Source organism: Anabrus simplex, chromosome 2 (genome assembly GCF_040414725.1).
Source record: "Anabrus simplex isolate iqAnaSimp1 chromosome 2, ASM4041472v1, whole genome shotgun sequence".
Taxonomy (NCBI): Eukaryota; Metazoa; Arthropoda; class Insecta; order Orthoptera; family Tettigoniidae; genus Anabrus; species Anabrus simplex.
In genome coordinates, this window is record NC_090266.1 from 380,415,330 (window position 1) to 380,427,886 (window position 12,557).

General features: G+C 40.9%; 1 protein-coding gene across 1 annotated transcript in view; it reads right to left on the reverse strand.

The window, feature by feature from the left end:
• The window catches only part of LOC136863557 (fibrillin-2), a 618,768-nt gene that overhangs the window by 31,315 nt on the left and 574,896 nt on the right, over positions 1 to 12,557 (reverse strand). The window contains exons 16-17 of the mRNA XM_067139937.2: positions 11,096 to 11,235; positions 5,613 to 5,715 (exon numbers count right to left, since the gene is read on the reverse strand). Coding sequence (XP_066996038.2) covers positions 5,613 to 5,715; positions 11,096 to 11,235 — 243 coding nt within the window. The remainder of the gene's footprint in view (positions 1 to 5,612; positions 5,716 to 11,095; positions 11,236 to 12,557) is intronic.

Genomic DNA, 12,557 nt, shown 5'->3' on the forward strand with positions numbered 1-12,557 from the left:
TCATTTACAAGAAATAGGTCCTGCTCCGTTTGGACTAATTCAGAGCTTCCTGCTCAAGTATTCTGTTCAGTGGTGTTTGGAAGGACCAAGCTCAAAAAGGCGCTCAAGTTCACTGAACAAATGAGTCTACCAAACTGTCCGTGCTGTTTGTTCACAATTAGCAGAAATGAGTCTGGACAGATCGAACGGCTTGGAAACTCAGAGGCTCAAGTGACTCATTGGTACACTATTGCTACATGCATTGGTTCTCTGAATATCTTTCTTATACAGCCATTATACGTAACACTCATATCACATACACGTGAAGTAAAAACAAGGGAACAACTAACAGTCTGATCACCCACTGAGTGACTGTACAACTGACCGGTGTGGTATACCGAGCCTGTCATTGGGTTTCTAGTTTAGGTTGACTCACACAGTTTACTGTTTAAATATTGCCCGCTTTGAATGAGCAGCAATAAGTCTGGTTCAAGACTGTCCAGACTTGTTCATTCTACTAGCATACTTGTTCTCTGATCAAATGAGCTGAGTAGAGCTATAATCTCATGGAATGAGCTCAGACTCACTCATTACATGGCTCTACACTTGACATTCATGCTGGAAATCAGAAGAGAGCTTGTAAATCAAAAGAGAGCTTGAAGTTTTATGTGCACATTAGTATGTGATCAAAGCCACGGGACCTTTAGTTTTATGTGGATTCCAAATCACAGGGACATGACACTTCATTTCAAAAATTCCTTGTGCATAGACAGGGATTTGAACCATGGCCACCTTGGCACAAAGCCAGTGACAATACCACTCGGCTACCATGCCCCCTGTTGGAAATCTGCTGGAAATCTCTTGGAACAAGGAGCTGGGGTGCTGAATTTTCCATATCCTAACCTTTAACATTGTGTTGATTCACTTTTACATGGAAAGCAAAGTCAGCTTTGTCACTAAAAAGACAGTTAACCATGAAAGCCCTTATCTATCACATGGTTTTGAAGTTCAGTACTATCTTTGTTTGTGATCATCAAGTGTCAAAGCCTGAAGGGGCGTTAAGGTGATTCGGCTTCATTCTTAGCCATTTTTGTAACATATACCACACCATAAGTATGCTGAGTCTTCTGCTGTCTCTGACAGTTGACTTCCTATGATTCAGGTGGAAAGCTACTCTAATGTTGTCGGCTTCAGCTTCTGTCACAGCTGGAGAGACACTGCTGTTTCCCCTTCATAAGCATCTTGTCTCCTAAAATAGGGCACAACACTTATGATTGGAATTGTCATGTGGCAGATCCCTCCTGAATCTGGCTTGTATTTAAGATCACTGAACAATGATAAATGCTGATGAAATTCCAGGATGAAAAATGCTTCTGCAATGTTACGAGCTCAACTTCGCTTTCCTTACGCATACTTCTCCGCTCTGATTTAGTGCACATTATATTGCGCTGCTTCACGAACTTTCAGCTTACAAGTCTGTCTCACCACTGCTTTGACTGTTGCCCCTCCACGCGCAATCTCCGTGACGTCACCCGGTTCCAGTGTTTTCTCGAACTCACTTCGCTTCTGTATATATACTCGCCGCTTTCTCTTGTCCGGCGATCAGGTGTGATTGATATGTTGTAATCGGCAGTGAGAGCTTGAGCAGTGTACACGGCTGGACCGTGTGCATTTCAATTTTACTTCATTCTTCTTTACATACTGGGTGAGCAGACTTTTATTATTATTATTGTCATCTATTCAATTTTGCCCTCTCTTTCTCCATATGGGCTTGGCTAATGCTTGGATTTCGAACTCTAGTCCCTTCAGGACTCTACGACATTACGCTGTGCCAAACTATTGGCTTTAGACTTGTGGTGGAAATGTGAAGGAAGAAGTGTGATGGACTAGCGATATTATGGTGACCTTCAACTTCTAAAGTGTTGTGCATGAACTTTGCTTTCCCTCGTTTTGAAGTGGGACTTGACAGCCTGATCATTTCCCTTTCCCTGCTGTTTGTTTCTTGGTTTTCTTTTCCCGTTCCTCTTTCCATTCTCCTTTTTGTCTCCCGTTCATATTTTCTTATAATTGGCTAATGAAATTTGGTAACATTGTGCTCTGCCAATTTCGCACTGCGTCTGCTGTTTACATTTCGAATGTTCTAGTATCTTCCTGTCCTTAACAAGTGTGTGTTAGATTTTTGGGGGATATGATGTCGTTTTATTGCATACCATTTTAGGTACTGGAAAGTTCCCTTTAACTTGTATAATTTTTGCTTGTTCCTTTTTAAAATTTCTTGCTGTTTTTTGCGCAGTATTCATGTGAACGTTGTCATATTGGAACTTGAATGTAATGAGAACATTAATTTATTCCTATAGCCCTTATCTCGTACCTGAGTATACCAAAGATTTATTGTGATTTGTGTGGTTACCCCTTTTAGTGCCTGTATGAAACAAAATAAGACCTGTCAATAACTTGTATGATTCCCTTTTTCTATGGTGTATCAAATGGTCCAATTTTACTCTCTGTTGTGAAAACATTTGTTATCTCTTTTGAAGTTGTTTCAATATATATGTTCATCTTTTCTAAACCTGTGCTTTTGGGAGTTCTCATTTCTGTGTTCCCTTTCGTTTTGCTTAGTATGTACCTACCGCGGAAATTCCCCTTGGGAAAAGGCCCATAATCGTAATCGGCACATGACTTGGGATGTGATCTGCACTGATTGTGGTTATTCCAAGCATGACATTTGAATAGTGCCATTACTCCATTCTACATGTTTCCCTGCGCTCTGCTTTGCTAAGTTCTCTGTGCGGCATACCAGCACATATTACCGGGAGTCTTTCGCTTCCTTCATATCCAACTTTCGTTGATATTTGCCTAGCGATTGCTGCAAGTACTTGGAAATACATACTCATATTTAATTATACCAATGTACCGCAACAGCAATACCCCTCAATGCCATTTTGTAAAATAATTTCCAGACAAATGTGGGACTGTTGGATAATGATCACTGCTATGCAAATCTTCCATGAATTTTTCTCTTTAATGGTGATGATTTGAAGTTGCAAGTATAATACACTGCTCAACACAAATTAATGAAACCCCAAAAACCAATCTTAACTGGAAAACAAGTAAGGATTTAAAAGTCAGGAGAAAAAAACAGGTGAGATTGGAACATTACTTGCAAATAGGGAACTGTGGAGGTTTTTAACTCATTTGCAACCTCTGAAAAATATGTATGTATGTATGTATGTATGTATGTATGTATGTATGTATGCATGTATGTATGTATGTATGTATGTATGTATGTATGTATGTATGTATGTATGTATGTATGTATGTATGTATGTATGTATGTACAGTAGTGTCCAAAAGTTAAGCATAATCACTAAACGAGGCCACACCGCCTGATGGGAATGTCAGATTGCTGAACAAACGGAAGCTGAATCACACACCATATGTCACACAACTTGTCCAAAAAACAGTGTCAGAAAGGTTCTGATGGCTAAGGTACACCTTTGACAACAACTACGAGGGTCGAGACATAAGTCATGGCAACTCTTTTTTTTTTTTTTTTTCGCAAACAGGAGGCAACACGGAAAATCTAAGATATGCATTTGAAAATATAGGGCATTTACTTATGCATAGTGCCTGAAGACAAATTCTGACTTCCGGAGATTCTCATAGGAAAGTGTCAGAAAACAAGCCATTGGTAAACTTTGCTTTATTATGGTATAGACAGCAAATACACAAGACTATATACAAAGGACAGGTCTCCACTGGTTACAAACCTTTGAAATAGTCACCCAAGGTTTCCACTGTGCATTGCCAGCAGTGGGGCAGGCGCTGAATATCATTTGTGGCATGTTTGAACGTCTCCACCCAACTCTCCACCGTTCTATAGAGCATGGCATGCACACCTAATGCTTCCCGCAGCTCTGCATGGCATTGGTGGGCATTTCTGCTGTGGAGAATTGCTATTTTAATATACGATCGTTGCTCCTGCTTGTTTAGTTCCATTTTGTGGTGCCCTCACTCACACACTGAAATTGGGGGCATGCTTAGACCCATACTGTTGTTTACATACACCATCTAGTGGCATCATACGCAAGTACATACCGTACGTTTCCAAATGCATATCTTAGATTTTCCGTGTTGTCTCCTGTTCACGAGAAAAAAAAAAGTTGCCATGACTTACAACTCGACCTATGTAAAAAAACTTGGCAATGTCTTTCACCACAAAATATGCTGTTAATAGGGTGTATGGTTACCCCTAATGGCTACACATGCTTTGCAGCGATGTGGCATGTTCTCTATTAGATGGTCCAAGAACTCTTGTGGCAGTCGATCCCATTCCTCCGAAAGGGCAATGTGAAGGTCTTGGAGGGTCCTTGGTAGAGGCTGACGGGATGAATTTTGCCTCCTTAATGCATCCCAAGCTTGTTCTATAGGATTCAGATCCAAAGACCTCACTGGCCATTCCATTCAATGAATGTCTTCCGCAGCCAGAAATTCATCCACCAGCGCAGTGCCGCCGGGCATTATCGCCCGTTAGGAGGAAGTCTGGACCAACTGCACCTCTGAAGAGTCAAACATGTGGTCTCAGTACCTCATACCTGTATCTCCAAGCGTTAACAGTGTTCCTTGGACAACCCATGAATATGTGCAGGTCCGTACGGCCATTCAATATGATGCCTCCCCACACATGACGCCACCACCACCGTACTGGTCCTTTTCCATGATGTTCCTATGGTTGTATCAGCTACTCGGTTCTCTCCACATTAATGTTTGACGGGATTTGTTCTGCAAACTGAAGCGGGATTCATCCGTGAAGAGCACATACCTCCATTCATTCATGGTCCAGTTTTGATGTTGATGGCTCCACAGTAAACCATCCCGTCTCTGTGTTGGAGTAAGCGGGACATACACTGCTGGACATCGGGCAAAAAGCTCTGTTGTTCTGAGCCTCCGGTACACAGTTTTCTGGGAAACGGCAACCCCTGAGACGGCTGCAAGCTCCGCCGACAATTGTCTTGCAGATGCACTCCGATTTTGGCGGGTGGTTAAGGCCAGATATCGGTCCAGCTGTGGGGTGGTTACCCTTGGTCGACCTGGTACTGGCCTACGACTAACATCTCCTGTGTCTCGAAATTGTCTCCAAAGCCTGGAAATGACACTTTGTGGCACATTCAAGGATACGGCGACTTCAATCTGTGTCTGGCCTGCTTCCAGGCGGCCGATTATTCTACCCTGCAAAACGGAGTACAAATGGCGTCATTGTGCCATTATGTTGTCATGTTCACCATGAGGCTACACTCTGCACACTATAACAGGGAAACGACTGAGGGAATATGGAGCGCAGGCACTGGCTGTGTTTACCTTGTGGTTACGCTGCTAGTCAAAGCATGGAACACTCCTTTTCTATACAGAGCGAACACATAAGGTTGGTAGGTGCATATGTCTTGCGATTTGCGGTCTATTTCCTGTTGCCCTGCTTACTCATAACTTATGCTTAACTTTTGAGAGAGAGAGAGAGAGAGAGAGAGAGAGAGAGAGTGTGTGTGTGCGTGCGTGCGTGTGTGCGCGCCTGCCTTTAAGTTATTCTACCAGTAATATTTATAAAAAAGCAAATGAAAGCGATCAGAATCACTTACCTTTGACATTGACAGAAAAGTGACACTTAGCTCTGTTGCCGGCTAAATCTGATGCCAAGTAATGAACATGGTGGAGTCCCATAGACATAGGCTTACCCGGCTCCTAAAAATAAATAAATATTCATGCTATGTTCTGGAAAACATGTTTCACACTAATTCACACCATGCACAGAAATATAATGTTTGTACTGTCCCTGAAAAGAAAAATATGTACAATTTTGTACAGAAGAAAGAAAACAAGTAAAGAAAATTTTAAGAGGAAATTTCAGTATTCGATAAGAAAGTAGTAATGATCATTGTCACAATAATTCACAGAAATAGTTTTGAATACATTGAATACATTGAATACATCGAATACCTTGAGACTGCATGAATGAAACTGGTTTTATCAGGTAGGGAACCAAGTACACCATCTAATTTCAAGAAAAACAGTTAATATTATATTTTCCATTCAAGAGTATAATCCTTTAATTTAAGATAAGGGAAAGGCAGGTGAATGTCTCGCTCCTTAGCTAGATGGTCAATGTACTGGCCTTCGGTTCAGAAGGCCTTGGTTCGATTCCTGGCTGGGTCGAGGATTTTAACGGCATATAGTGAATTCCTCTGGTTTGAGGACTGGGTATTTGTATTTGTCTCAATACACTTCTTCATCTACACACAACATATCACATTACAAATCACCACAGAAGCACGAGATACTGACTACATCCCTCCACATAGAGTTGGCATCAGGAAAGTCGTCCAACTGTAAATATGGGCTAAATTCACACAAAATGTCAACCTCAGGTAAATGAGAAAAGGCCAGGAAGACGAAGAAGAAGAAGAAGAAGAAGAAGAAGAAGAAGGAGAAGAAGAAGAAGAAGACGAAATATAGGTGAATATAGAAAGCAGTGACAAATGTTGAATCCATTCAACGACAATTAAAGAGAATATATTTTTATTGAGAAATATGTTGGTATCCTGTGGGTAAGTTCATGTCACATTTAATGTTGCTGCAGTACTGCAGGCTTCTATTGAGCGGCTTGTGTGTAACAGTTATTTTATACATTGAATAAACAAAATTGTTATATTGAGGCAAGCTGATGATGATGACATAACCTAGTAAGAGTTTCATTTTCTAATTTGCGAAGAAAAAAAAATTACATACCATGCAGGACCCATTGCAGGGGCACATAAGTGGGTATAGGCCCAGGACATGACAGCATATAGAAAGCATGTATGCATACATACATACATACATACATACATACCATACAAATTGAAGGATATACTTGGTATAGTGTTCGACCACCCAACAAGCAGCAATGCGATTAAGCATGGAGATATATAGACTTTGGATATTCTCCTAGGAGAATCTTACTACTGTTGGCACAACTGACCTTCCAAATCTGCTGTTGGTTGCTGCTGACCAAAGCTGCCATCCAATCTGGTCCTAAATTTTCTACATGGAGAGAGGTCTGGAGAACTTGCTGGCCAAGGAAGCATGTTGATATCAAGAAAGCAGATCAGAGATACCTATGCTGTGTGAGGCTTGGCATTAAACTGCTGGAAAATGAGGTTGTTGAACTACACCAGGAAGGAAAGCACACATGGTTGCAGAATTTCCTGGACGTATTGCCGTGCCGTCAAGGTACCTTCAATTAACACCTGTGGGGAGTGGGAATCGTAAGATCTGGCTCCCCACACCATGACATTTCTTGTTAGGGCAGTAAGCTGCTCAGCAATCAAGCATGGATGACTGCACTGACCAGGATGTCTCCAGACTTGAATTCCGCATTCGTCAATATCCATACAACCGCACTTCACACTAAACACCACTTTTCCTCAATCCACAAGTTGCTATGATGCTCATTCTTGGCAGAAGTTCAAATATGCTTGATGATGTTCATGTTGTAATGGTAGACATCGCAAGGGATACTGCAATGACAGATCCTGCTATTCTACCCCGCTGGATGTGGTATTGGTGGACACAGGCATATCCTCAGCTGCCGTGATATGTGTCTGGATGGTTTACAGTGATGTCTATAGAGTTCTTACAGCCAACCCTGTATCCTCTTCTGTTTTCTAATTGATTTTAGGATATATATTTGATCTGCACATGAATGCCCCTGCATGATATTCACCTATCTGTTTGTCTAAACATGATCCAAGTCTATATTGCAAGGCTTTTGAAGGGACTTTGAATGTTATAGGAAGAAGGGAGATACTTCTGTAGTTGGGATATTGGCTATTCTCCTGTTTTTGTGCAGTGGGTGAATGACTGCATCCTTCCTATCACTTGGGACTTCTTCTGTCTCGCAAATATGGGTAACAGGTCTCTACCTTATTCAGCATATTTTCAGCAGCACATCTGCATTAATTGAGTCCTTCCCTGGGGCTTTGTTGTTATGTGATTTCTTAATGGTATCATTTATTTCTTCTTTATTCGGTGAGAGCAAATTCCTCATTTTATAAAGGTGTTCTCCAAACAACAATCTTTCCTCAACAGGTTCAGAGTTTAGAAATTTCTGGAAATAATGAACCAAGTGATTGCAGTTTTTCCTGACACCACAGATGAAGCAGGCTCTGGAGAACACGTAAGTTCCCACTTCATCATGTCCAATACATGTTAAAATGCCGAGAGATTCTGTTATCCTGCTGGCCAGGGCAGTTGTTGTACACCGCATAGGGCATGTTGTGTCATGGCAGCTGTATGTGGACGTGCAGTGTCCTGCTGAAAAAGCACATCACCTTCACGTCGAAGAAATGGCAGTAGCACAAGGATAACAACCTGTGTAATGTAGTGGGCACTGGTTACATTACCCTGCAAAAACACCAACTGTGACCACGAGTTGTAACTGATGGGCACCCCACACCATTAAGCCTAGGATGTGACCTGGATATCGTGGGCGAATGCAGACGGTTCCCAATAGTCCTTGGTGACACAGCAGGTGCAACATGTGACCGGATTTCGTTCCTGGATAATGTTCGGTCGGCCACCGCTGCTCACACAATGCGCCGATCTAAACGTGATTTTGTACTACGCAGACATCCGGAGACTGGTTTATGGGTGTGGGAACTTTCCAGAGACCACTGTTGAAAGCAACAAGACCCCACCGATACATTGTATCCAACGTGTGCAGCAATCCGTCAATACGTCCATCCAGCTTCCCGCAGGTTCATAATGCTGTTCAGTTCAAATGAACCAAGAGAATGAATGTTGCAAAAACTGTTTACCTCTAACCTCAGCACAGTTACTGCCTGCAGAGTCAAAACAGAGTGCGCACGGACAGGCCTCCTGAGAGCCATCTGATCACCAATGTCCATGACAAATGAATCACTAACACAACAAATCCCTTAGTATGCACATATTATACCCTGGTGCCAATGAACACAGTCCTTGAGGATGTTGCATGTTTTATTCTAGCAGTGTATTACCAGAGAGAAATTGGGCAGGATGGTAATATAGTGAGGGAAAGAGGGGAAATGAATGAAGCCAATGCAGGCAGTTTACAGTTGCAATCAACAGTATTTTATGAGAAAGAAGTCAGTGTCAGGTGAACTTTGTTGTACGGAAGTGACAGCTGAGTGGACATCAGAATATACTGGACATAAATGATATGAAAGTACACAAGAACCTCGTTTATCCAGCCTACATTAATCCAGATCTCTGGTTTATCCAGATCAAAAATAATAAAAATTTATTTTTACTTGTACAATGTTTCTTTTACGGGGTCGACTCTTCTTGAATGACTTTTCCACCGAGGATAGTTCAGGACAGGAATTGGAAGTATTTCAGCCATGGTCTATCAAAGGTACCGTCCTGGCATTTGCCTGGATCTGAGAATGAGAAACCATGGAAAACCATTCCCAGGACAGCCAAGGTGCGATTCGAACCCATGCTCTTCTGAATCCAACGCACTACTAACGTGCCTCAGCACACAGAGCTACGCTGCTCGGTAAACAATGTTTAGTCACTTCATCAATCACTTTTTAATGGCGGTCCTGCTGACATGGAGTCTATGACACTCATCCACTCCTGCAGACGTTGTTATCTCTGGGTTCACATCATTGCTCAATAATGACCTACTGTGTGATTGCTTAAGACGATAAAAGTGGAAGGGAATGAGTCATCACATCCAGTAGTCTGTGAGAGACCATATCAGAAGCTGAAGATTAACATCACGTTGTACAGTACAGTATTGTATTGTTTGAGTGAGCGTTAAATGGCTTCAAAACAGAAGAAAGTGGTTGTTTCCATGGACAAAAAGTTAGAAGCATTAAACAGGCTGGACAAAGGAGAACTTTTGAAAAATATTGCTGTAGACTATGGCGTAGGGACTTCCAATTGTGTCTGATTGGAAGAAAAACCAAAAAGGAATTGAAGACTTCTCTTTTAAAATGATGATGAAAGATAGTTTAGAGACTCGTGTCACAGTAAAGAAAGCTAGAAATTAATCTCTAAATGATGCATTATTCGTGCCATTTAGCGAAAAAAAGTGAGCATGGTGTTCCAATTTCAGGGCCGATTTTACAAGAAAAGGCACTTAGTTTAAACAGCAAGCTAGCAAACAGAGGTCCTAACTTCACAGCTAGTCGGTGTTGGTTGGAAAGGTGGAAAGCTCGTCATGGCATACGCCAGCTTTCAGTGACTAGTGAAAGTTTTTAGGGGATAAAATCGCTGCTGACAGTTCCAATAAGGAATTTCAGGACATTATTTGCTCCGGAAACTTAACGACAGATCAGATACATAATGCCGATGAATCTGGGCTTTAAACATCTTTGTGATCATGCTGGGTGCAAACACTATACAAATGTAAGATGGAAAAAACTCCCACATTATTTAAGTGCATAAAGCAGAGTCGTTAATGTAAGAAAAATACATTTTTTTGTACAATTGAAAAAGGGTATTACTGTACAACTTATGTTAATAGATTATATAACATGTTCTCTATTTGTTTTTTAGTTTTTTCTGGATTATCCAGATTTTTGATAATCCAGATCAGTTCCAGTCCCACTTAATCCAGATAAACAAGGTTCTTGAGTAGTGAGAATAATTGTTGATTAAACACATGTGAATGTTTGCCGAAGGTTATTAGCATTGAAGAGACTATAACAATGTTATTGGCTTTATATCTCACTAAATACTTTTATGGTCTTCAGAGATGATGGGGTGCCGGAATTTAGTCCCACAGGAGATCTTTTACATGACAGTATATCTACTGACATGAGGCTGATGTATTTGAATAGCTTCATATACCACCGGAATGAGCCAGGATCAAAGCTGCCAAGTTAGGGTCAGAAGGCCAACGCCTCAACTGTCTGAGCCACTCAGCCTGGCCATTGAAGTGATTAAGGCTAGTACAGGAATGAACATATTTGAGGATGCATAGCCCATCACTGGCTTTGGTGGAGGGGCCACATGAAGCTAATGGAGTGCCTAACCAACTGTGCTAACCATCTAACATGCCTATCTTTAGAAATGTGAGTAAACAAAATGTTACCTTTGATTTATACACTTGCGTAACTCCTACGTTGTCTCTAAATACAGGCTCATTCCAGGTGATTACACGAGATTTCTCTCCTGGCCCCAGCTGAACATCAAATGATTCTGGGCAGTTGGACATCACTGGACTCTCTAAATCTGAAAGCAAAAAAGTAAATTCTATGGCCTTGAAATAAAGAATATAGCAATTTTACTCATTTTCCTGTTACGTACCATAATTAAGCTTCTGGGAGACAAATCATCTTATGTTTAAAGAAGCGTAACAATTTCTCAGAACAGAAGTAAAATCGTTCTGTTTGAGCCATGGTCCACTCGAATTCCTACTTTTTCCAAATGTTCCATTATGCAACTGTGGCAGACATTTTCAGTAATATTATGGCACTAATTGATGTTTCCTTCATTTTCTTGAGTTAGCACTGTAACTATGATGAAACATTTGCAATAAATAGGAGATCATGGTGACCACAACTTAAATTTTATTTTTATTTTCACACCAGAAGTAAAAGTTGACATTTTTTCACTTCTAAGAGGTTCTGTTTCATTTGTAAACCCTTCAGGATTTCCTTTCAATGCCCAGTAAGTCCTTCATGGTTCAGATTTTTGAAATACGGTAGAGTCTCACAAACTCGACTCAAAGTGCGCTGAGAGTGTGTCCAGTTAAAAAATTGTTGAGTTCTGTAGATTCATGGAAAGATAATATAAAACATATCTCATGTTTTATTAAAATACTGAAAGCTTTTAACACATAGAGGCTAACAGGAACAGAATCTACAAATTTGAGAAATTTACGGTAGTGTGAAGTCCCGTCACCACCACTTGTTGCCGGTAAAGCAACACTGAGAATACCACTGCCGTCTTTATCACGATTGATAATTTCATCATCACTAGGTTCACTTGAACTCTCACTTTCACTACATAAATCATTATAACGATACAATTCTTTCAATATCATCATTTAGCAAACATCACGCAATGAGGAAGCCATAGTTTAAACAAACAGTGGCTAGCATCATTCTTTTGCCTCTAGTTTGGCAATGCAAGGAGAATAAATATTTAGAGCGGTGCTATTGCATAGAGAATAATTATCTTTATGATTCTAACAGTGTGCAACAGATAGCATTTGCATTCGTTTTCATTTATAATCAAAGCAATCAAGGCAAAGCTATGTAAGCCTGAGTACGTAATCGGGCTGACACGATGAGGCGGTAATGGGAACCCCGAGTACGTACTTGGGTAGAGAGCGAAGGAGTTAAATCAATACCAGAGGTGTTGGTACATGATGAATCATAAAACAAAGCAGCCATGTACAGAGCAAAGAGCAGTGGAGCAAGTACACACACTTGCTTCAGTTCAAGTGTGATAGGAAAAATAATCACAGATAACTTATTTCTGATGGAAAGCATGATCAGACATACAATAATGGAGTAATTGAACCAGGCCAACAATGCATTTGTTTTTGC